A 27131-nucleotide genomic window follows, 5' to 3' on the forward strand; every position below is an offset into this window, starting at 1 on the left:
TGCCAGTAACTCCCTCAAATCATGGTCGGTGAAACGCAAGGGACTTCAACACCATCACTTTTAAAGTTCCATTGCGCAACGGAAATAAATACTATTCAAATACCAGAAAATTCCTTTTGTAAAAATGGTCAGTTCAGAACATTGTATAACTTAGAACTGACCACTCAATCCTCGGTGTCACTGAAACAATAAACACTGAAGAGCTGCTGAGGTATGTGCCGAATATTGCATAAATTGCAGACAGATGCTTATAGCGAGTAATTTTAACGTGCAATTGTGAAATAACTTTGATCTCTCTCTCAAGTAGTTTATATTTTGACTTTTTTTTAAAAAAATCCCATCCGTGTCCCCTAGGTTTCTCCTCTTCTGAAGGTTAATTTTTGCATACAGCTCAATGAATACTGACCAGTACATTTGTCAAGTGGTTGGTAACTCAGCAAAGTGGCCAATCATCATGTGTGATCTCAGTCAATCAAGTCAGCAACATTGGATCCATAAAACCCCAACTAGGTGTGAGAGTGGGTTTGACTACATGTGCTCAGCTGGCATACTGGCTCACAGCAAAATATTCAGTTTCGTGCTAAAGGAAAATATGGCCGACCTCCAAGGCATCGCCAACATCACTTCTCGTTTGAGAGGTCCTCCCAACGTGAAAGGCACTATACAAATGTAATTTTGTTGTTGTTGTTTGCTGCACATATGTAAAACGAGAAGTGACCCGATGACCTGGAAGTCAGCCTTTGATTTAAGTTTGGGAAGTCATCAGGTCATTGCCGATGTTACATCCTACTTTGCACATGCGCAGCAAAGCATAAAGCAATGTCAATGGTAACCTAATGACCCCAAAGTCAGTCATTTAAGCAAGGCTCATACATGGGAAGCGACTGAGCTAGCTGCAAGCAGGCATAATCAGTGGGGTCTGCAGTGCAACTGGTTAAGTAGATTTGCACTATAGTGAAGCATGTTATACTGAGACTGTACTATATTAATCCATGGAGGCGCAGGGTTCACAGCAGAGCCCAAATCTGTCTTTTACCTACAACCAAGAAGTTATTTGTAGTAACCCTACTCAAGGCCCAGCTAATACTAACTGATAACATAGACCAGGGAGTGAATTTAAAAAATATGGGTCTTTATGGCTCAGTTTTGTAATAGGCAATGGTTCTACCAACTGAGATACATTTGGATTAATTAAGATTGCAACTCAGTAGACAGAAGAGTAAGGCTCAGATTTCATGAGGGTGTAGCTTTCAGCTAAACACACATAAGTAAATGACTCATTACTACTACTACTAATAATAATAATCCTTGCATTTGATATAGCGCTTTTCACATCGGGAGGACGTCCCAAAGCACTTCACAGAACACACTGTAAAGTGAATTGATTGTATATTTGTGGGCGAACGCGGCAGCCAATTGCGCACAGCAATGTCCCACAAACAGTCGTAGATTGAAAATGATCAATTTATTATTATTTTTTGGTTTGGGCATTTCCCTTTCTGCTAACAAAATCTCTGTTCAATAATACACAGCATATTTATGCAGACTCTAATTACATTAATTAAAGGCAAAACAAAGGCTCTTAAAATTATTGAGTAGATATTTTACAAAAACTATAATTTAACAAGTGGGTTTGTATGCAAATATTAGCAGGTTCCACAAACATTTGCATACAATCTGCAGCTGGGTCTTACACTTTTTTTAAAATGGGTTAAGAACAGTGCAATACTGTACCTTATTATATGAATAAGATAAATGAATTTAAATAACCTAGTATCTGCACAGCACCCAAAATTATAGAGGTTAAATATTACATAGGGGCAGCCCAGATGGTGTAGTGGGTTAGGAGTTTGTTTGCAGAGTGAGCACGCTGGTTCAAATCCATGCTGAGATTGCTGGTTTCAGTTAAAAGAGTTGCATGGGGAGACTAAATTGGTCCCAGCCTTCCTAGAGTTAGGGAGGGGAAAACAAGCTTGAGTTTTGCTCCTCTACCTGTGTCCTCCAATGGACATGTTCATTTGTGGCAGCCAGGCAGGAAGAGATCAGGCCAGCTATTACACTCTACAGTCAAGTGACCTATCAAGACTCACACAATTGTCACTTAGGTAGGGCACCAGAGAGCAACAGCCTCCCAGCAAGAGGTCAAACCAAAAGCAGTTTTCCAGTGGGGAGAAAATTAGAAAACAGGCTGGCCACACTACAGTTGTACATAAACTTGTTACAGACCTGGACCACTTATTAATACATTCATTTGATGCTGAACGTTGACAAGACGGAAGCCATATTCTTTGGCTCTCGTCAACGTCTAAAATCTCAAGGTTCTCACCTCCTCCACCTATCCGACCTCCCCTTAAAACTCTCCCAATCCGGATGCAATCTAGACATCAGGTTCAAACCCCAATTATCCTTCTTCCCCCACATCCGGTCCCTCATCAGCACCGTTTTCTTCCACCTCAGATGCATCGCCCGTCTCCGCCAATACCTCTCTCCGAAAGCCGCTGAAACCCTGATCCATGCCTTTGTCACCTCTCGGATAGACTACTCTAACGCCCTCCTCGCCGGTCTCCCATCCACGACCATCCACAAAATCCAGATTATTCAAAACTCTGCCGCCCGCATTCTCACCCGCACCAAACTCCGCTCTCCGAGTACCCCAGTCCTTGCCAGATAGCATTGGCTGCCTGTCCCAGAGAGGATCGACTTCAAGATCCTCACCCTTGTCTTCAAATCCCTCCACCCTCTGCACCCCCCCTAGCTCTCTGACCTCCTCTCTCCTCAAAACAGTGCCCGTTACCTTCATTCCTCCAGGTCTGGCCTCCTCCTTGTCCCCCGAGTCCTCCGTTCCACCCTCGGCGGCCGTGCCTTCAGTCACTATGCCCCGAGACTCTGAAACTCCCTTCCTCATTCCCTTCGCCTCGCTCTCTCTCTTCCTATTTTCAGGTCTCTGCTGAAGACATTTCTTTTCAACCACGCCTTTGGTCACCTTCCTCCTCTTCCCCCTGGCTCGGCCCTGGGATCTGTTACTGTGAAGAGCTCTGAGACGCCGTCCGGCGTGGAGGGCGCTATACAAATCGAAGTTGTTGTTGTTGTAGCTGCATATCCATAATCACTTGTTTACTAATCAGTCTGGCCTTGGGCAGTTTCTTTCGATATAGAAGTGCAGAGATTCCACCTTGTGGGCGACATTCTGCAGTAGAGCAAACCTATTAACAATGGATGTCCTACCCTACTTCTGCAGTTCTTTTCCTCCTCCCACTCCCTCTCCTCCACCACCATCTCAGGCCTGCGTCATGTCCCTTCCCCCAACATTGATGCGTAAGCTTTCAGACACTTTGCTGTCTGGAACTCTCTTTCTAAATCTCACCACCTTGCTCTCTCCCTTTCTGCATTGAAAGCCCATCTAAAAATCTCTCTTTGACTGCAGCTTTAGCCACCAAACACATATTCCCCCATTCGCCCACCCTTTTTGAGCTCCGAATCAATCTCTACAAGACGCCTTGAGAGGTTTCTCTACGTGAAAGGTGCTATAAGTACAATATTATGTTAGGTGACATTTCCTTTTGGGAAGGATGAATTTAAGATGTACCAGTTTCCCTTTATAGGTGCAACCAAGGATTTTAAGCTAACGTCATTTTTGCTACTTTTAACAGAAATAATAAAATCATGGTAAAGATGTTAAATTTCACAGAAATCAGACGAAAAATAGCAAAAGGTTAAGATAAGCATTGTTGTGTTGCTAGATTCAAAATTTATTAAAGGCATTTTGTTTGTCTTTTCCCCGCTTCCTACATTTGTTTCCCCTCGACTTCCTTTGTTTTTTTCTTTTCCTTATATTCCCCTTATATTTTCTATGCTGGTGGTTCAGTGTGTGCCCTCAATTTTTTTTCTGAAGAGTGAGAAAAAAAATTATGGAACTGTGGCTATTTCAAGATGCTCAGCTGTACTGCAATACCAATGGGCATTCATTTGTAAGAACCATGGATATTTACAGCACAGAAGAAGGTCTTTCAGCCCATTGTGTCTGTGCTGGCTCGTTTAAAGAGCAATTCTTTCAGTCCTATTTACCTGCCCTTTTCCCATACCATTAGATATCTATCTAGTCCTCTTTTGAAAACTAATATCGATTCTAGAGCACTCTAGAAGACCCCGGTTCGATTCCTGGGCTGGGCGAAATCTTAGGCAAGCTTCCTAACTCCACATGCCTCTGTTTATCTAATAGTAAGTAGGAAATTGGTTGTTGGTTGATTAGCAGATTGCTTTCAATAATCCCTTCAAAATAATTTTTTTAAAAATATAATAATTTAGTCACTCAATCCACAACTGTTTGTGGGACACTGATGTGTGCAATTGGCTGCTGCGTTTCACCCACAAAATATACAGTCAATTCATTTTACAGTATATTCTGTAAAGCGCTTCGAGTCATCTCAACGACATGATAAGGCTCTATACCAAATGCAAGGATTATCAAATCCAACGCCTTGGGACGTCCTCCCTATGTGAAAGGCACTGTACAAATGTAATTTTGTAATTGTATTATTAATAACCACTGGTCCGTACAGGGCATTCCATATCCTGACCACTCATAAAAAGTGCCAAAAAAATTGTCCTAACTTCCTCATTCGCTTGGGTTTTTTCAGGTGTAATATGAATGGAATTAGATCAGGATCTGCTTCGCAATTTCCCTATTATTTTACAACCCTCCCCGGAGTCTGATATTAACAGCAAAATAAGAAAGCTTAGTCTACATTTCTAAATCTTTATCTACAAAGCCTAGAGATCCACTAGTTACCTCCTACCACACCACTATAACTCCGAGTACATCATTGCTTCCAAATGATGCAGTTAATTTTTAATACACTTCAGAAACTTTCCCACCCACCCCAACCCCCCATGACCATCAATTTCCATGTCTTCAAACCCTATGAACTAATTTTATGAGCGGTACCGTATCAAAAAACATTTGCTCAATTCTAAATAAGGTAGAACCCTGTTATATAACCCTTTTCATTACAGTGCGAGTCTGTACCCAACTGACAAAAAAAATCCAAGATGTGAGCAGAAAGCCAGACGGCTCATTTCAAAATGCCGACTGGCTTTTCCTGCAGCACACAGGAAGTGACATTAGTAGCATTTTGGAGGAAGTCAGCCAGGTTTCTGAACATAATAATCAAATGCAAGGATTATTATTATTATTATACACACACAGTGAATACAGAACACTGACTGGCAATCTCTCCCCGGGTTGGATTTCATCCCATGCACCCCACTTCTGTGTTATAATGGGGAGCTCTACTGTATATAATCTCCACCAAGTTCCACCACATCATAAATAAAAACGCAAACAGACCTTTTAATTCACAATCTCCTTCCAATAAAGCCAACCTGGGTCCTTTTAATTCTACATTTCTCCAGGTGTATCATTGCCCCCTTCTTCAGGATACATTCAGCATTGGTTGATTTAGTATCTTGAACAATTGCAAACCAAATATTTGTACGAATTGGGGATCAACAATCCCTTCTAGTTTTGAAAACAATCAGATCAGCTCCCAAAATACAGCAAACTTGCTTCCCCTTCACAAGGCAACACTATATAGTATTCAATCTTGTAAGTCTATATATAATAATGCATTTGTAGATGCATAATGAGTCCATTACTGCATTAATCAGGCTCTTTTTAATTTGACTCATTTGCAAAGATTTACACAGAATGTACAGCACTGAAATAGGCCACTCGGCCCAACCAATCCACGTTCTGTTTGATCTGGTGGATGTTAAAGATCCCACATCATTATTTGAAAGAGAGATTATCCTGGCCAAAAATCCCCCAGATAAAATTGGTCATTCACTTCATGGCTGTTGGTGGAACATTGCTGTATGCAAAGTGGATGTCGTAGTTGCCTACAAGCACAGTCACTATACTATAGTAATTCCTTTCCCATGAAGACAAGACATCTCAACAATGTGATAAATTAAATCTTGAATCTGTGCTCAAGTGCAGTAAACTCCTTACAAGTTTCACACGATCAGATTTATGGACTTAATCACAATGGAAGTGCGAGAATAAATAGTATGGAGAATAATAAACAACCAGTTTAACGGAATCCTTAGCTGAAATAACATTGCTTGATGAAATGAACAAGACATTAAAATTATATTCATGTCAAAATCCAAATAATCAAACCAACAAAACAATATTTATTATTCCACTTCACAGTATATTTACAGTAACGATTTCAACGTGATAACATGCTATATCAAATTCAAGGATTATTATTAGCAACTCTAACTACACATATTACATTAAACTATGTCATATGATGGTAGATCATCAGGGACATAGTTTGTGCACATGCAGCAGGTGAAAGCACAGTACTTGAATGGACACATCGGGTAAGTCCCCATTCACCTAGAGGCATTCTAAAGTAGTCTTATTTCATGAACTGTAAATGTTTTCTTGTTTTGTTTGATGTACAAATAATTGGTATTCGGACCCTCCCCCAAGGCTTCCCCATCTGCGATTGATATTTTGTCTGCTGTGAAATAGGACTAAATGATTAATAAACCTTACAATTGATATAGCACCTTATCACATCTTCGAGACATCTCAAAGTGTTTTACAGAATATACTGTAAAGTGAATTGACTGCATATTTTGTGGGCAAAACACAGCAGCCAACTGCACACAGCAGTGTCCCACAAACATTCGGGGTTGAGTGACCCAATTGTTATCATTAAAGTGTCTATATAAATCATTATTAATTCATTATAAATCTCCTGCGGTCCGTCATTCGGGGGGGGGGGGGGGGGGTTTGGAGGGTGCAGGGAAGAGAGAGGAAGGCGTATAGAAATAAATCCCACATACCCATCAGTAGCCAATTCTACGTCATTTAACCCTACACAGTTAGTCAGTGGCACATAATAATAATAATAATAATAATAATCCTTGCATTTGATATAGCGCTTTTCACGTCGGGAGGACGTCCCAAAGCGCTTCACAGAACACACTGTAAAGTGAATTGATTGTATATTTGTGGGCGAACGCGGCAGCCAATTGCGCACAGCAATGTCCCACAAACAGTCATATGGATTGAAAATGACCAATTTATTATTGTTTTCGGTTTTGGAGGGATTATTATTAGGCTCTGTGTGGAGTAAGGAAACTTGCCCAAGGTTTCGCCCTCTGCCTGGAATTGAACCCAGGTCTCTCACTTGCAAAGCGAGTGCTCTAACCACTGAGCTACAGGACTCCACATGCAGAATCCTTGCTCAGTGTTTCCCCTCATTGATTCCAGTACAACAACAAATGACACAGCTGCAGTTTCGTTGATGAGGTTGCTCGTGTGCACCAACATCAGGCAAAGTTTAAAATGCCCCCACTGAGAGAGCTCCATTGGCCAATGAGAAAAAAGGGTAAGCAGCTGACAACCAAGAAACAGAGAACTCCACCTCCTTGTTCATTCAAGTCTCCAACGTCTGACAGCTCTGATCACCATGCGGCCTAAATTCATTCAGTTAACTATATTTCCTGCTCAGCTAATGTTGACTTTAAGCCTACAAATATTTCTGAGTGTCTAGGTGTGCTTACATTTTTGCCCAAGCAAATTGTCGAAACATTTCCTCGGGAAAAGCTTTAGGTCTTTGCAGAGTCAATAAAAGCTACAAACTGAAGTAAGAATAAATAGTGAAAACTACTGACCCCTAGCTGGGCATTTCATATTACGTTCACTTTATGACTCGGGTTTTACACCATATCAAGCACATTAGATGCAAATAAAAAGAGCAACTTTAAACTAATATAACCCATTAATTGGTGCAAATGAAAAAGTTACCTTTTGCATCTTCTAATCTGTGGAAGATGCAAAAAAAAAAAAAAGAAACTCCAACTGGTAAACAACCTATTACACAGAAACAGAGTGTTCACACCTTTCTGTGTGTTTTGTGCAATTCATTTCAAGACTGGCTGAAGGTGTTGCTCTTGGTCCCAGGTGAAACGTTTCAAACTATTATAATAATCCTTCCATTTGCTATAGAGCCTTATCACATCATCGTAATCTCACAGGAACATGATGTGAATGTCCCACAAACATGATGTGAATGACCAATGTTTTGGCCAGGACACTGAGAAAAACACCCGTCTTTTTAAAATAGTACAATGGGATCTGTAACTTCCACCTGAACAGGCAGTCAGGACCTTGATTTAGTCTCACCCAAAGGACAGCACTTCCGACAATGCAATGCTCTTTCACTATGGTATCAACCTAGATTATTACTTGAAAGTCCCGAAGTGGGGCTTGAACCCACAACCTTCTGACGTAGACATGAGAACGCTACCAACTGGCTAGCTGACACCTATTGTGCAATGGTGTATAAAAACATCTATTGATACGTATGTGTTACTTCACACACCTTCATAAATAAATGCATAAAAACTAAACATACATTAGTATAATTTTACCAAACAATCATTTTTAAAGACAACATTGCTGTATCCTATAAACTTCAAAGAAGACTTTGGCAGCTAAAGAGATTATCAATCCTTTGCATACCAATATAAAGATGTCTCATATTCTTCCTGTAATACTCAGCAATTTTAAAACAAACCAGCTTAGATCACATCCATAGAAGATTTTTTATGCATTTGTTTTGTATTTTTTAGAAATAGTGGGAAACGGGTCCATGCTTGAAAATGTAACTACTGTACATTATTCTAGATTCAACATTCCTCAGCTGTTTATAAATCAGTCACTTTAAATTGATTCAAGTCATGTAACGCTTTTGCTACGATGTTTAATTATTTCTCAAGTTTGCAATTTTAACAAAACTGTGTGGCCAGCCTGATCGCCTCCAAAAGGCTGGAAAATGTAAAATATGTTGAGAGAGCGAATTCTCGACCTCAAAAGGCGATGGAGAGAAGCCTTTTGGTGAGAGTTTGTGAAGCAGTTCTACAGATTCAGCACCATATAGCTTACAATTTTAAAAAGATTAATAATAAATTGATAATAATAATAAATTGGTCACTTAATCCACGATTGTTTGTGGGACATTGCTGTCTGTAATTGGCTGCTGCATTTCGCCCACAACATATACAGTCAATTCACTTTATAGAATATTCTGTGAAGTGCTTTGAAACATCTCAAAATAGTGACAAGGCACTATATCAAATGCAAGGATTATTATTATCATGAAAGACAGTTCTTTCATAATAGGAGTTTAAAAAGTGCATTTGTCTGAAAGCCTTGTGGTTCTTATCAAAATCCATCAAACTTTTTTTAAAAAAATAAGGCATACTGTGTTGCGCACCATGACCGGCACTGCCTACCACCACCTCCACAATATTGCCAGACTCCGCCATTGCCTCACCCCTCAGACTGCCGAGACCCTCACTCACGCATTCGTCCCCTCAAGGCTCAATTACGGGAACTCCCTCCTCATCGGCCTTCCCAACTCTTCCCTTCACAAGCTGCAGATCATCCAAAACTCTGCAGCTCGTGTACTCTCACGCACCAGGTTCCGTGACTGCATCACTCCCACCCTCGCCCGACCCCACTGGCTCCCCATCCCCCAGAGGATTGAGTTCAAGATCCTCATCCTCACCTTTAAGGCCATCCATGGCCTTGCCCCCTCCTACCTCTCTGACTGCTGACTCCCTATCAACTTGCCCGCGCTCTCTGTTCAGCGGGCTCCAGCCTGCTCCATGTCTCCCGCCCAACCATCGGTAGCCGAGCTTTTAGCCTCTCTGCCCCCACACTCTGGAAGTCCATCTCACGGTCCCTTCACCTCGCTTCCTCCCTTGCTTCCTTCAAGGCCGGTCTCAAGACCCTTCTCTTCGACCGTACCTTTGGTCTCCCTCCCACCTCTCTGCCTTCCCTCACCCCTACACCACCACTCCCCCATGTTCGGGCCCCGACACCTGACTGTTCAGCGCTTTGAGACGTCCGCCCGACGTGAAAGGCGCTCTATAAATGTAATTTTGTTGTTGCTTTCAGATCAAACTGATAGCAGACAATAACAACTTGCATTGATATAGAGCTCTTTATACAGGATAATAGGTGAGCACTACCCAATGGTGGGGTTGGACACCAGACCAGAAATAGGTTAAATAAAGCACGATATGCTAAGAACCACATTTTGAGCCATTGATTTCGCACAAAATCCACAGGGAATTTCTTTCAGACAAAATTGCACATATTTACCTTGATTCCCATCCATGGATAACAAACTTTATACCAAACTATTCATGCACCTTGGCCTCAAGAGATGCACCAGAAATTCTCAGCCACTATGGTGAACATTCTCCCAGCCAAGATTCCCATCAACAATTCAGAAACGGAATGCAATTTTGCCTCTGTACTACTCTGCTCAACTACAACTACACAGTCACTTCACTCTCTAGTAAATGTACTTCTTTACAACCAATATTTGTCAAAAATCATTACTATAAATTCAACATTATTATACGACACTCAATGCTGTACAGATCAAAATGCTAAGGTTTTTTTTTTAAAAATGCTAACAGGTTTGGCGTCATGAATTAAATTACAAATTAAACCATATCGCAGCTCTGTAACCTAGTAATTCAACTCATCTTTCTCTTCATCTCTCTTGCTGGCCCTCTCAGGGCAGCAGACATTCCCTTGTGAACAGTCATTCTGAACCCAGGGCATCGTGCTTCAACCACTTTTGACACTGGAAAGCGTCCAGATAAAAGAAACCTTCTCCAAACATTTTTGGGAAATTTATATCACTGAACAGAATACTTGCTGGAAAATTCAGACAAACTGAATTTAATCTTACACAGGAGTAAGACCTTGGTAACCTCCAGGTGCTGGGGCTTCAGTGAGTGGACTGGTGTGGAGCAGGATAAATACTGTATTGTAGTTTCCCTAATTATCCTCTATGTATTTAATCATATGAAAGCATATGTGCATTTATGTTTATTATTATAGAAAGAATCAAAGTAAAAGTAATCAAGAAACTGAGATCCTCTTTCCTTAAGAACTAACTACGTGTAAAAACCCATAACACATTAGACCAACACTTCTGTTCTTGTGTGAAAACCAAGGAGGATATTCATAAACTGATTCATACAAACTGTTTACACAGACTACAACTTGATTTTATAAAGGTACCACAATCATTTACTTACAAAAATGTGCAAAACCCATGGCAGACAGACAAGATATAAGACATTTTTGTAGCTGACTATGGACGTTGTTAAAGTAATAACTCTTTAGGTGATCTTTGCGAGCAGCTAGCAACGTAAAGTAATTAAGAAATTATACCGTACGATTGTTGAATGCTTTAATCCTCAGCCTCAATGGCAGAGAGGAAGCAATGGTACAAGAGCAATAAAAGACCATGAAAACTAGGATACAGGTTAGAATAGAGCGCATATAGAGTGGAACCAAGACATAGAGGCATTGGGAACAACGACCTGGAGATCAATCCACTGAAGGACAGGGAGCCAATGGCGCACGGTAAAGACTGAGTGATGAATGTAAGATGACTCTGATCAAGAGTTGTAGTTGAAGTTTGTGAAAGGTGGAGCCAGGGAGGCTAAGAGAAATTAAGTCTCGCTGTGCCAAAATAAACTTGATAAGGATACTGTAAAAGGAGTGGTTCAGAGATCTCAAGCATTAGCATGAGAAATATGGGGTGCCTTGCATGAGATCATTTATCTCTGAAGTACTTTCTCGAGCTTGCCCCATTTATGTTGCGGTTTTCCTGCTCGAGTGTATTTTTCAACCTCAGTCTATCACGTGTTGAAACTCTCGCATCTGATTAGCAAAAGCTACTGAAGCCCTGTTGGGCATTTCTGTAACATAATTCTCACATTGTAGTCATTTCATGAAATATTTTTTTAAAAATCAAGCGGCAGCAACCATAAACTCAATAACCCCCAATAACCTCATCAAGGGAATCTAAAATTAGCAGAACACGAGGCATGTTCTGGGGGTGGAGGTCAGGGTGCACACCAACAGTTCCAATGCAGCAAACTGGGAGACACAATGCAGACATCATATCCAAAACTTTTCTTCTGATAAAGGAAGAGTTTCTGAAATATTCATAGTTACATTGAGCTCTTTTTGCCCATCAACTTAGTCAGTAAAACACTAGAGCAGATGCTATAGTGTGATATCAGCCAAGGGGATTTCCTAGTCACTGGATTTGCATGTACATGTGTTCATGTATGTGTTGTTCCTCCCTTTTCAGGTCTCAGCCAAGCAGTTACTGAAATCTAGCATCCCTGATGGTTTACAAGAGCCATTTAAGAAAACAGCAAAACTATGAGTAAAAATATTGCATCAATCACACTTATGAATTGTAAGAGCAGGAATAAATAGAATAATAATAAGCCTTGCATTTGATATTTTTGATAGAATGCTGTGAGACTTGCACAGAAAATGTCAGTTCCCAGGTTGCCCTTGGTTGCAATAGTTTTAAAAGTAAGCAACATTTGGACATAAATGTCAAAGAAGAATAGTATAGACTGATCTTTCCATTAATAACATTGTGCAGCAATTCAGATCAATGCAGCCCTCCCCTTTAAAATCGTTGCAATTTTAGTATTTAGTGGGCAAAACCAAAACATTTTAAAAACTTCTAAACACTACATGAACAAAATGTCTAAATCCCTACTCTCCTCATAAAATTTATAAAATTAAGAAAATAAATCAATTACAGAACTTTGCCTCAAGAGCTGCTAATTAAATGATGAAAATTCTTAACAAATGCAAGAAAAACGAAGGTTAACATCACCAAATATCAATTTGTGACAAAACAGCAGCTCATTTTCTGACACAAATTAAATGTGAGGAATAGAAAAGCCCAAACTTACAGTAAATATCCTCCTCCCTGTCCGATCGAAAGTAACGCAGTAAACAGATGACAAGTGCCCCAGAATACGCTTGTGCATCTTCATGTGCAGATATACAGCAGTAGGAACAAGTTGACTAAGTCGAAAGCTCCCAGTAAGTTGCCGTGCACGAACAGTATCCACTATTAACAAGGAAAAAGAAAAATGTTTATGCTCTTCAAACAAAGTTACTTTGTGGAGCAAAAATAAACAAGTTGACAATTACAATGGAAAACAGCATCACTTTAATTTGCAACTTCTATTCGGAATTGCATACTTTACATACAGCTCATTTGAAGTAGAATCGCAACATTGTTATAAACATTGAACAGTTTCACATAGAGCCATATTAAATGTATTTATTTAAAAAATGGTGCACACTGTAAACATTTTGATAAAGGGATGAAAAAAACAGAAACTTTTCAGAATCTTGAACCAACGAACCGACCAACAAAGCTTTTGGGTGGGAACAGCTTCTCCGGTGGAACCAGCATCAACAACACACTATTCATTGATCAGCCCAAGATCATTGCTCAATACTTGAAACATCTTGAGGGCCGTACTGCAGAACAGAACCTGCATGTTCCCACACTGTTACAAGTAGACAGTTCCCCCTACTGTCCTCGAAACATACAAGTAAAAGTTATTTGAATAAGGGAGTCTGGATGAGGACTGATTATATATGCTTGACAAGTCGATAGGTGTGATTTCACAATTCGTATATTTAAAAGTCCAACAATGTTAGTGTTAATTTGTCATGAGGTCCCTTTTACAGACCTCAAACCGATCCCCTCTCATCACCTCAGTTCTAGAGAGCATAATCCCTTCTATTCCTAGCGAGTAAGATGGCTGAGGAATAGCCATTTTCTCCACCCTTTTCATCTTAAAATTATTGCTGCAATGTTAAGACAAGAAACCAAAAAAAAATTTCACAAAACGTTGTGAGAATTTGGAATGCACTGACCCAAAATACCATAGATGCAGAATCAATTGGGATCTTTTAAAGGGAAGTTAATAGAAACTAAGAAGGTAAATGATAGCCAACCAACAAAAATAGTCACTACATTTTACATTAAAAATCCTGTGAAGTTCTTTCAGATGTGAAAGGCTCTACATTGAATGCAAACATTATTATAAGGGATATGGAGAAAAGGGTGAATAACCTCGTCTGTTCCTATGATATCTGGAATAGATTCACAACAAAAGTGGTTCATTCTGGGTTGATTTTAACTCCTTCAATTAAAAACAGATAAGAAATCTGTTTCAGCATAGTGAGAAGATCCAGGAACAGATTTATGAACAAATATTCCATGGGTCACAACATTTTTCCCCAAGAAAAATCCGAGTTCTGGGATGGAGGAGTGTTGTTTGACGTTGGTGGTATGAGATACAAGTGTCTGGGTAAAAATGTAGGCTTAATTTGCCCAATGGCTTTCTATAGTATTCTGAATAGACGGTTGCAGGTCTAAGTTCCACGTCAGGATTTGGAACTCATTTAGTCTGGGCCAGGGTGGTCCAACCCTTGGCTGCTACGGCCAGATTTACTATTTGAAAAAGGTCTGCAAGCTGCACAAGCAATATTTTGTGTTTCCATTTCAGAAACATAACAACATTTACACAGCACCTTTTTCATACTGGAAGGACATCTCAAAGCACTCAACACGGTCACTCGCTCAAAATACACAGAATCACACAATTTTACAATGTAGCCTGTGAAGCGCTTTGAGACGTGTCAACAACGTGATAAGGTACTGTATCATTGTAAGATTACTGTCGTTACAAAATAATCATTTAACAGCCTATGGTCATCAAGACCATCAAAAAAGCACCTTGGCTGCTCTTTTCTTCAACTCCATAATGTAGCCACATGCTTTCAAATGCATAGGCAAAATCTGGATACAATTTTGCATGTTGTATCACTAACATGGCAAAACAACTGGTAGCCTGAAAATGCAACCCAATATTCAGTCTAATTAAGTTGCCAACAACGACTTTTTCCATTGAATGCAACTACCCTCAATTTCCTTTTGTGCCCCAACATCAACAAGTTTGATCATGCAAACAATTATGGTTATCACCACTGCAAGCGTTTCCTTGTAGTTGCTTTTTTTAAAAAAAATAAAAAGCTGAAATATTAAGCCCGTTGAAAACCTAAATAAAAGATACCTGTTCTCCCTTTGACTTAGCTAAACCAGTCACTTTTGCACTTGCCAAATAATCACCAGGGTTTAGTGGGCAGTAACAGGGGACGAGCAAACCAAGTTCCAAAGAAACCTTGGTCCACAAAAATTATTATACATCATTACATGTACAGAAACAACCTAGCAATTGTATACTGTGAAGAAGATTGAAGTGAAGAATTTGTTCAGCTCCCTGCAATTGATCCATATTCTTACACTCTTCAGTCCTGAATCCATTTAAAAATAGAACATTTTCCTTATACCTGTCTCAATTCGCCTTTCTCTGTTCTTTTCTTCCACATTTTAAATGCTGACATTTGCCTACCTTTTTACTTACTTTCCAAATTCCTCAAATTCTTTAGTTCAATTTTGTTCCCTAATTTCTTTCCCACAGGTATGTCTCTCTGCTCCTGGACTGGCCTCCTCTTGCTGAGCTGTGGTTCCACAACAGCTGGTTACCCTCCAGTACTCCTCCCAAGTGGCCATGGGTCATATGCGAGCCTTAACAGTGCATGTTAGTGATCCGCTTCTGTACGGAGCAACATAGCCAAGCCTAATGCCTTCCCATCCAGCTGCCACATACAAGTACAACCCAAGCAGTAGAAGGGTCTTAAAAATGGACAGGATCAGGAACCCTGGCTAGTTTTTCCCTCCCTAAATCAGGAAAGGCAGGATCAATTTAGTCTCTTATGGAGCCTGGCTCAGACCAGCAAAAAGCAAGGACTGAGTTTCAAACCAGAAAGTTCCTGGTCCATAATCTGTAGCTTAACCCATGACACCATCAGTACTTTAATTCATCAACTTGCTCTCGATCCTGATAGAATCGGCATGCATTTCAATACAGTCCTATGTGTTTTTTTTAAAAAGGAAACCGCTTGTGATCTTACCAAAGTGTAGACAATGTGAACCTACCTATACTGGGTGGGCTGCCATAATTGATTGGTGGCTCTGGTGGCCTTCCTCGATGCAATGCCGCAAGTGCAGACCCTTTCCACACAACATGTTTACAACCTGTTTGGGGAAGTAATAAAAAAACAGTATAGTAGTTGTGCCATGAATGCAAAATAAGGAAAATATTTTGCCAGTAAGTCACTCATACTTTTAGTTGTGCGCAGTAAAGATTGCCTTCCTGCACCCAGTAAGGAATGAACTCCAGGAACACTCTGCAAGGTCTCCTTCTCCAAGAGAGGGCCAAGTCGCTGGCATATTCGAAACAGGTGATCTGGAGCTATGTGCCGATGTGTTTTCACCTTTTTAAATAAAGAGAAAAAGATTTCCTGTCAGATAAACTGTACAATATTTCCCTTCAATATAAGCATCAATTATTCTTAATTTCACCAAATTATTTTTCAGCCTTGAACTGGATTACACTTTTATCTTGCAAAACATTTCTCGCTTAGCAGCTACCGATATTGTAGCAATGCTCTACTTCTAAAAGAATTGCTCAAAACAACTTTAAATAGTTTGCAGCAGTCCTTCCAGTGCAGCAGAGGTAACATTTACTTGCTCCTGTATCATAAAATAAGCCTCAACACAATTTACGGCCCTCTCAAGAGATACACAACCAGGAGCTGTTTGGCTGTCACTTTCCCTCCACCAGCAAAAATAGTTTTGATTCAAAACAAACTTACCACATTTCTACAGAAAAGCTCCATAAACATACACTGGAGTGAGTTCTAAGATAATAATGTTGATAAATTGTCTGAGTTTTTCTCTTCCGCTTTATATCTTAAACCCTTGGTGCATTAAATCCCTGTAATTCATTCAATTCTCATCTTTTCATTAGAGGGAGTACATATCCCCAAAAGGCACCAAAAAAAAGGAGCTGGGAAAAATTTCTAAAACAGACTGAAGCCTACTTAGGCCAGAATTATGCAAAACTGCATCTTAAAAGAGTAACTGTATTACTTTATATCAATCTTTAAAATAATCCTTGCAAATAAGCATTAAACTATGCCAATTACCATTTTGTTCTGACCTGTGCTATAAAAGCATCACAAAGTCTCTAACTGTTGTAACATTTTGACGGCAGGAAGAAGGCAATTCATTTCTCCCAACCTTCAACTGCTTTTAAATATATCACCTGGCTTCCTGATCATTTAGCGGTTAAGTGCACAGCTGGAGTTTGGCAATGATCAAGTTCCATGTCAGGACTTGAACTCAGTCTAGGCAGACACTCCAGTGTAGTGCTGGGGGAATGTTACATTCACAGAGGTGAGAACGGTTTGAGACATTAAACCGAGTTCCTTCTCCCTGATATAGAGCTAACCAATGAAAACACACGACCCAGTAGTGATTTAAAGTATGCCTTTTCTGTCCAATTTTAAATGCAAACACACTATTAAGCAGCACACTGAGTGGCAAAAGCAAATGAAATAAAACCAAAATAAGTCTACCTTCAAAAATTCCTCTGCTTTCAATGGAAATGTCTCCAGCTCATTACCATGTAACCTCGTCATTTATGTTAATTTATGCACCACGCTTCCCATTATCACTCACAAAACCGCTGAGCACAACTAGTAACATACCGAACAGATGAGGCAAATCTTCAACTGGTTTTAGCCTCTCAACAATTTTAGAACACTAAAAAAAANGGATGTTTCGGAATTGCCTAGTCAGTGAGATAATCAGTTTCTTGCACACAGTACAAACGGGAACAACCACCTCCAAATTAACCGCTACAGACTAACAGCAAGGAAGCCAAGCAGCTTTCCACGTACAGGAAGGTAAGCTGATGGGATCTGACTTGCTCTATGATTCCACATCTATAGATGTAGAATTGCACACATTCACATAAGTATTGCAAATAAGAGGCAATTTATCCTGTGTATCTCCTACAGTATATACTGCAAAGTGCTTTGAGACATTCTCCTGATGCGAAAGGCACAATACCAAATGTAACGATTATTATTAATTTATCTCTATTTGTTTGCACAACAATTATTTTAAACATATGCATTATGCCATCACAGTATGCAACCACAAAGATCAATAAGCAGGTAATTTGTTGTTAATAATGGATTCATAATATAGCAAGTGCAAAACTCAAGCAAAGTCCAGCCACAAATTCTAACATCAAACTATAGAAAGCACCAAATTCTTCAACTTCAGCCTCATTTCCAAAGTATGTTGTGCACAATGAAACATGCAATAGTGGTCAGCTGTACAAAAAAAACCTGCCCAATCAGCAAAATATTGTTGGTGCTTTAGATTTAAACCTGCATGCATCACTTCTCAGTAAAAAAAAGCACTGCACAATATCCAGTCTTTGCCGGCAAGGAACCCAGCATTTCACCTTGGCACGACAAAATCCTTTACCTTCCACATAGCTGGTTAAGCAACAATCGCCTTTGGCAAACCCATCACAAACCCCCATGATACATGGAGGATAAACTACAAATGCAGTATCTTTGATGTCCATCATTTGTTCTCCCGGTATATATGCTGAGTAGGCTAAGTATACTTTGATACCATTTACAAGGAGTATATTAATGTAACATAAGAAAAATATAATTTTCTTTTATGATTTGGGGATTATCATTTGATTTCCTATACGTTGCCGTGGGCAAAAATAGACTTGTAACTTGGCTATATCAGCACAATTCAGACACCTTGCTAGAAAAAAAACTAAACAAACCTCAAACAAGTTCCTTTAAATATATGTACATAAAAAATACAATTTGAAAATCATTACATAGGTGCCATTTCAAATCAATTCTGAATTTAAAAAAATAATAATTTATGTTCTTTTTGGCAAGGAAATACAAGTTCACTCAACTTCCACCAGCATATTTAGCTGACGCTTGTTAATTAGGCAACCTGGTTTACGTATCCTATAAATACCTGGTTAGAATGATACTTTTCAAAGAAAAAGGTGAAATCAGAGGGAGCATTCGATTCAGATAATTCCTGCTCTTTTGAAACATAAAATATCAACAATAAAATTACACTACTGATGCTTTATAATCTATTCACATTACACTTAAATTATCAGCAATCTGCAGTTGTCAGTACAGCAGTAAAATGTACAGAAAAAGATGCAGGTTTCATTCCTAGTTTGTGCCGAGTAAGCAAACCCTTACTGGCTACAATTCTACTCGGCACTCAGGTAAGGAGAGGTAAAGATCAGCCAGAATTTCTCCTTCTGATCAAATCCACTTTACAGTAAATTCTGTGAAGCGCTTTGCGACGTCTCAACAATGTGATAAGGCGCTATATCAAAGGCAAGGATTATTAACTAATGGAGCCCTCTGAAAAATATGCGTCGACAGTAGTTAGGTGATGCCTCCCGCAGTCACTTAGCCTCCCAAGATTCACTTCCCCAGGCTCACACATTAAGAATAGTCATGAGGACCAGGTACCAGCACCCCCACGGGCAGTACCTTACTGTATCTTTGGGAAGAAGAGGAAAAAGCTGGCAAAAATAGAGCAAAATAATAAGTTGCATAGTTCAACTGATCTTAACAGTAATTTGTAGCAAAATGTTCTAGGGTAGCCAGTAGGTGTACTTAGAAAGTATAATAGTTTAAAACCCATTATCATTGACAATCAAAAGCAGATGAAATGAATACAGATGCAGCAAGTTTGAATACAGTGCAAATTCAGCAGCACAACATTGAATCAAGGTTGCCTGCTCAGATGGACAGTAAAGATCCCTGGCACTAATCGAAAACAGAAAGGAGTTGCTCCCTGGATTCTGATCAACAATGCCCCAAATGAAATTCACTTCCCAGCTCTTTGTGGGACATTGCTGTGCTCAAATTGGCTGCTGTGCTCACCTACAAAATACAAACTTTACAGTAAGTTTTGTTTCGTGCTCTGAGACTTGAATAACCTCCTGACTTGAAAGGCGCTATATCGGATGCCAGTAGATTATTTTGAAAAAAAATGAATTTAAGAGATTAATTTGCAACATACATCTGCCCATATCTGTCAAAAACAGTAAGTCAACCAGGGACGATCAAGAGCAACAGCCTCATCGATACCTTCCGAATGAAGTGACAATGTGAATTAAGAGGAAGTGGGACAGCTAAAAAAGGGAAAATTGAGAAAAATAAACACGCATAAAATCTAATAAATATTTAAAAATAAATGTAGGATAAAATGTTCGTATAATAATTTAACAAAATTATGCATTGTTTATGAAATGTAGAAGTCTGTAGCATCATGTGGAGCTATAGAATTTAAAATTGAGCTGCTAAATGGACAGGCACCACAACAGCCTTTGTCCCTCCTGACATTTGCGGCAATTTATTTTGCAAAACCATGTGTGTCGATGGGGAAAAGTTTCATGTGCTTGTAGGTTGATAATATTGCACAAAGTAACAATTTGGATACTTTTTAGCGTTCTGTCACGTTAACAGAACACACAAGTGAAACAGGAAGCGCTACAATATCAAAAGATAGCACATTCAATCTTATTGAAACTTGTACACTCTTAGAGGAAAGTGCTAAAAGGTACGGATTTACACGCTGGCCTATCATTTGTGCAAACTTTGGTTTTATAGTCATCTGAAATGCTAAATGAAATGGCTACTATAATCCATTTTCTTTAATACTTTTTCAGTATTACTACTATAAAATGCTACAGCCATATTCAAAGATATGCTATGTTTGTAGATTTCATTCTTTCTGCAAATAGAAAACCAAAGTTACCTTGTGCACATTTCTAATAAGTGTCAAGACAAAGAATATCCCATTGCAGTAAATGGGTACATTTCGTAATAGCCGTACAACTGAATGAAGTAAAAACCAACAGATCTTATCTTAAATTGCATAAAAATTCTATTTTTACAACAATGACAGCAACAACAATTTGCATTCATGTAGCACCCTTCATGCAGGGTAGCATCTCAGCGCATTTTATTTAAAAACTGGAAGATCACAGGCTTTCAGCATGCTTGGAATAAATTTGAAGTCTGAACTTGTTATAAACGTTTGTGAGGCAGAAATGCTACCTAACTCCACAAGTCTTAACCAACAGCTTAATCATTATCAACACTAAACAGGCAGCAGCAGCAGCGAAAACCTAGTTGATTCTCTCAGGTTGTTCCAAATTATCAAGACACAAGATCTGCACTGTATTCCTACAAACAAACCACGCACAAGCCCCCAAAACATTTTACAAATGATTTAGCATTTGCTGCAACTTTTCAATCCGTATCCTTCTTATCCTTTGTTTTAGGGGATTTTTAAGCAAAAATATGAGTCACTGCCAAGTTACCAGTTTTTAATACTCAGTTTACTCAGATAATAAGTACCCATAACTATTCTCAAATTTTAATTCAAATGTTTTTGCCACAGATACACACCTCAATTTCGCAAAATCCTGCTGCCTAACTGTAGTATTTACTCAAGTCAAAGGAATATTTTTCCATAAAAAAGTCCCTTCAAAATCAGGTTTGCCCGTTAGAATCAATGGTTTTACCAAAACCCTCTAGAATCTGCCTACGCCTTACATTTCAAACACCTAAGATTCAAGTCAACACGATATTTTAAGGGAAAATGCAAGGGAAGATGCACAGTAAGATATTTCCAACAAATTTTAAATATAACACGCACATTTGTGTATGTTATGTATGCAGTGTATATGTATACACACACACGATAATTGTGGATATTCTGCTTGCACAGATATCCAGTCTCAAATCCATCTTCAAGTTACACCTGTACTACAGTCCAAGCTACTGTGTACGAAGCCACAAACTACTTTTATTGTATACTATTCCATTGTTGTTTCTGCGGTAAGCAAGATGCCCAGTCCAGTCAGTGCAGCATTTTCATGATCGGTCTTTATCATGCTGCAGTCTTCATGAAGCATCAAATGTGCAGAAATTTGTATGGATTGTGCTTTTTAAGTTTCATATAAACAAGCACACATGCATTTCTGACTATCTAACCAAGTATAGCACTGAAATCTAAAATATCAGAAATATCAAGGTACTGTACTATTTGCTAGAAATTTTATCAAGTCTGCTACAAGCTGAAAATATTCAAAAAGTTTAACACTTATCCTTTTTTTTGCATTGCTTAAATAGCTATCATTCCAACTATTTAAAAGAGTTAAGCAGCATTCAACATTTCACTGAAAAAATACTCAAGACTACCCAAAGATCCCATGGTACTCTGTCAAAATGTACTCAAGAAGCTAGATTTTGCACTAATCAGACTTGAGGGAAAAAGATCAGGTTCAATAGACATTGCAGCATAATTTTCAATATTCTCACACGGAATACAAAGAGTTAATTCGAACCTCCTCAATTGACCCGAGAGGTCAGATTGGGGTCAGCAATTTTCGGAAACCACTATTGTGCAAAAAGGGACTGGAAAGCGAAATACCGTTTCCTCACAGTGATCCAGGTTACTCGATGTCTTTGCTTCTACTTTGGAGGCTTCCAGGAACCACCAGCCATGGAGGTTCAAATTGGCACTTCCAGTTTAGCAAATATTGCATATGTAGTGTATTTCAGATGAGGCCCTATAATTGGCTTTAGCATTTGGAGTGGGGTGGAAATCTGCCCAGATTCCTACTCCTGAACGTTTTCCTATGAATCTCGTTAGAAGATAAACTGCTCTTAAACAGAACCAGCACAAGCATCACGGGCCAAAAGGTTTTTTTCTGTGCTGAAAAACTCTCGACTCTATAAGGTGTATAGGTGACTACAGGATCAGACCAGCTGCAATACTTCCATTCAAATAGCTGGCCAACATTCAGTGCCAATGTTCACACATAAACCATGGCCATTTGTGGAAAACAATTGAGGTACAATTGGTGACCATAGAGCTGCACATTCAGCAGAAGAAATCAAACATCTTCAGGAAAGGTCAGTGTTGAAAATTGACAAAAAAAATTTGAAACATCTATCCTTCAGATGAGACATTAAACCAAGGTACTGTCTGCCTATCAGGTGGTCATTAAAAATCCCATGAAAATGTTGGAAGATAGAAGGGAGTTTCTTCCAGCATCCTCACCAACAATTCCCCCCAACCCCAACAAAATTTGGTCATTCACACATCATGGCTTTTTGCAGGACATCGCTGTACACAGATTGGCTGTTGCATTTGCCTACAAAATAGTCACTACTCTTTACAGTATACCCTGTGAAGCGCTTTAAGAAGTCCTCCCGACATGAAAGGCGCTCTATCAAATGCAATAACTATCTATGTTATTTATTTGTTGCCAATTTCCATTTTTCCTGTAGTCGATTCCCTTTTTTTTTACACTCTCAAGTTATAAGTTGCATTGTTTGTGGTTCCTTCACTAAAAGAAATTCTCTGTGTGGCTTCCAATCAGCATTTAGAAAGGAGTCCAATGACCACAATCTGTAAGAAGGGAATTCTGAAACTTCTCACCCACTTATTTTAAAAATAATCAACCATGTTCATCCTGGAAAAAAAGATTGTAAATGCGCACTTAAATCATTTAACTTCTCCCTCCATGTCTGCAGGAATATCTGTTAAATTAGAATACAATCTGCCTATGAGGGAATATTAAATTCAAAATAATACAATTCAACATTTGGCATCACTTGCCGAAAAAAAGGAGACACTCCACAGAACACAACAGATTTACTTCTATCTGACTGAAGTTCCCCTGCCGGTCCCCCGCTCAACAAATTTGGAAAATCTGGCAAATTTCCCCCAAGACACAGAAGTCTAATTCATCTTTCAAAACCGCACATAAACTTTTAAAGCGCTCTACCTGCAAAGAACAAGCTGGTAACTTTTTCTTCCCCCCCCCCCCCACCCCTCAGCCCCAGAGGGAGAAAATCCTTTTCCCTTTTTGTTTTTTCATCAGGACTTGACTAAAAAGATGTTGGCCTGTTCCTGAGAAGAGGGCAATGGGGAGGGTAGGAGGAAAAGGGTAGGAAGGGGAAGGGAGGAGGTGGTGGTGGTGTGGTGGTGGGGATTAAAGGGGGGGGGGGGGGGGTGACTTGCCTATTAATTTCTTTCAAATTATTCTCACTTATTTGATGACGGCGGAGTCGATAAATGAACGAATGAAGCTTTCAGACCCAATCCAGACTTGCCGAGCTGCAGAAAGTGCTGAGAGGTGTGCTGAGAGGCGAAAGCGCCTCCCTCTGCTCCGCGCACACACACACACACACACACAGACACACACACACTCTCACGACACTGCTGCCCTCTCACCACAGCGAGCGCTCGAGCCGCCCACAGCCGGCGCTGCTCCTGCACAATAATCATGACGTATCTTTATTTCCACTACACTCAAAAGAACTAAAATATTTTTTTTTCCCGAAAAATCACAATGTCGAGCCCCAGGTCCCAGGCTGAAGCCCCCCCCCTCCCCCCCCCACCCCGAATCACCCCCTCCCCCCACTCTTTGCATTTTTGCCCCCTTCCAAAAGATTGTGTTTTTTTTTTGGTGGTGGTAGTGGTGGGGGGGGGGAAGGGGGGGGGGGGGGGGGGAAGTTAATCTGGTTTTCCTGGTAAGATTTTTTGCGGGAGATTCAATTTTTCCTTCTAAAAGTTTTCTCGGTGATATGAATCTCTCACCAAATTTTCGTAGGTCCTGGGGTGCTCTTTCCCCTGCCAGTCTATCCTTTTCGGCAGCAGCTGTGTGTGTGAGAGAGAGAGAGAGAGAGAGAGAAAAAAAAAAATAATAATAATTCCTGGTATCAATACGGTCGAAACCCACAGCCCTTTTTCTCTTTTTTTTTAATTAAAATTAAAAAAAAAAGTGTGTGGAGGCGAGAGTTGCCTTTTTTTTACCTGTTTGCCCTCCACTTCGCCTATCAGGACCTGAAAAGGGAGAGAGAGAGAGAGAGAGAAAAAAAAAGGCGTTGAAATGCATCTTTATCATTAAAAAAAAATAACCCCCTTTTGCACCGACGCCGCCCCCCCCCCCTCTCCTCCCTCCTCCCCCCTCTCCTCCCCCCCCATCCCCGGGGTCTGTGCGCCTCCTCTCTCTCGGCCGCTACCAAACACTCACCTCGGTGGCTCTCCGGCACGGTCCGGCCGCCAGGAACCTGGCGATGAGGAAGTACAGTTCTATTTGGAGAAGGGAGAGAGAGAGAAAAAAAATAATAAGAAGAATAATAATAAAAAATATGGGGGTGTGGATGTGGAGAGAGAGAGAGAGAGTGTGTGAGAGAGAGAGAGAGAGAGAAAAAACAAAGTCATCAGAGAGATTCCCCCCCTCGATGGTGGATGCAAATTTAAAAATAACCCTCACACACACACAGAGAGAGAGAGAGAGGGGGGGGAATGAAAAATAAAGCTGTGCGACCCCCCCCTCCCCTCCCCCTGTACTCACCGGCTTCCAGCTGGGAGCCGGGCTGGGGGTCCCCGGGCATGGCCCCGGCCCCGGCGCCGGGAGGCTTCGTGCTCAGGCGGTGCGGGATCCGCGGGGCTGAGCGGCTCTGTCTCTCGCTCTCTCGCTCTCTCTCTCTCTCTGTGCGCGCGAGTGTGGACTCTCCAGGAAGGAGTCTCCTCCATTCACCCGCACACACAGTACAGCACCGTGTACACACACACACACACACACACAGGGCGGGAGGGGGGGGGGGGGGGGGCGCGCGCCGCCAGCACCGCGGCTCCTTCCGCACCCAAAACAGAGTCCCCCACCACACACTCACTCGCTCACTCACTCACTCCAACCAACACCACCACCACCACCACACACGCCTTCCCCTCTTCTTCTCTTCCCTTTCCCTTCCCTTTCCCTTCCTTCTCTCCCTCTCTCTGCAAAAAAAAATACCACCCCCACCCCTTCCCCTTCCCTTGAATAAAACACCCCCCCTCCACCCTTCCTCCTCCCCCTCCCCAGAGCAGTGTGAGCTGAGATTGCACACACACACACACACAGAGAGAGAGCGATTAGTGGTTTGGTTTTTTGCAGTGCAGTTGAAGCAGTGGGGGCTTTGCTTTGTGTGTGTGGTGTGGTGTGTGTGTGCGTGTGGATGGACGGCAATGGCTGGAGGTTTCTTTTGCTCTGGTGAGAGGCTGTGCTGGCGGATGGATCTGACGCATGGTGTGTGTGTGTGTGTGTGGGGGGGGGGGGACTGGGGTGAGGTGACATTACGCAGAGGATCAGGAATGAGGGAGATACACAATGTAGCCCTCAGCTCAGCCCCTCCGCACTCACTCACTCTCACTCACTCACTCACTCAAACTCGACTGCACGACAAATTGCTACCGTCGACCCCATATTTTTTTTTTGGGGGGTGGGGGGTTGCGCGCAAAAGCTCTGAGCAAGAAAGAAGGGAAGGAGAGAGTAAAGAGAGAGAGAGAGGAGGGAGGGAGGGAGAGAGAGAGGGAGAGAGAGGGAGGGGAAGAACACGAGGGCGCGCACGCAAAGCACATGCACTCACTCACACACACACACACTCACTCACTCCTCTCTCTCTCTGGTCTCTCTCTGGTGTGGAAATCCGCAGCAGTTCATGGTGCGGCCGCAGCGCGTTGCCCTGTCTCCAGCTTTGTCTCCAGGCAGCAGTTCTGCTACTTTGCTGGTAAAAAAATACCACACACACACGCACACGAACCGTTTTTTTTTCTGTTAACATTTTTTTTCACACACGTTATCGTTACCGTACACACACACACACACACACACAAAAAAAAATGCATCGAGGTTTTTTTGTCGGTGGTGGTTTCGGTTGAGACGGAATCACTCCCCAACAGTCGTCTTTGCAGCTTTGGGTTTTGCAAACGTCTTTTTTTTTTGTCGCTTGGTGTTTTTTTTATATATATGTATATATATATGTATACAGGTTACTGGTTTTAAAAAAAATTGCATAACTGTTACCCGGTTATTTGCGAGGAGGAGAGCAAACGAGTTGTGTCCGGGAGTACTGTCGGTGTGATGCTGTGTGCAGTCCTCCCATTGAGTTGAGTGCAGTGTTTATGCAGCATTCGGCCTCCTCACAGGGGACCTGAGACTTCGCTTAAGACCGTGTCGGCGTGAGAGCGAAATAAAGTTGTTCCTATTTTTATGTCGTGCGATTCAAGAGCACACGGTTTGTCCTTTTGCGGTGCATTTTGCACCAGGTTCGGGCAATGGGGTTTTTTTTATCACTTGCACAATGCGGTGCACTGTGTGGAACTCGGTCCGGCAAAAGCGAAGGGGTCAAA

General features: G+C 40.8%; 1 protein-coding gene across 3 annotated transcripts in view; it reads right to left on the minus strand.

The window, feature by feature from the left end:
* LOC103188424 (pleckstrin homology domain interacting protein) overlaps window positions 1–25366 on the minus strand; it is a 110244-nt gene extending 84878 nt beyond the window's left edge. For all 3 annotated transcript variants that reach the window (XM_042333009.1, XM_042333008.1, XM_042333007.1), the window contains exons 1-7: window positions 25312–25366; window positions 24988–25046; window positions 24768–24797; window positions 24552–24611; window positions 16135–16285; window positions 15948–16046; window positions 12838–12998 (exon numbers count right to left, since the gene is read on the minus strand). In XM_042333009.1, the coding sequence (XP_042188943.1) occupies window positions 12838–12998; window positions 15948–16046; window positions 16135–16285; window positions 24552–24611; window positions 24768–24797; window positions 24988–25046; window positions 25312–25351 (600 nt within the window). In that variant the 5' untranslated portion in view covers window positions 25352–25366. The remainder of the gene's footprint in view (window positions 1–12837; window positions 12999–15947; window positions 16047–16134; window positions 16286–24551; window positions 24612–24767; window positions 24798–24987; window positions 25047–25311) is intronic.
* Between the last annotated feature and the right edge of the window lie 1765 nt (window positions 25367–27131).

This window comes from Callorhinchus milii, unplaced genomic scaffold, assembly GCF_018977255.1.
Source record: "Callorhinchus milii isolate IMCB2004 unplaced genomic scaffold, IMCB_Cmil_1.0 Scaffold3, whole genome shotgun sequence".
Lineage (NCBI taxonomy): Eukaryota > Metazoa > Chordata > Chondrichthyes > Chimaeriformes > Callorhinchidae > Callorhinchus > Callorhinchus milii.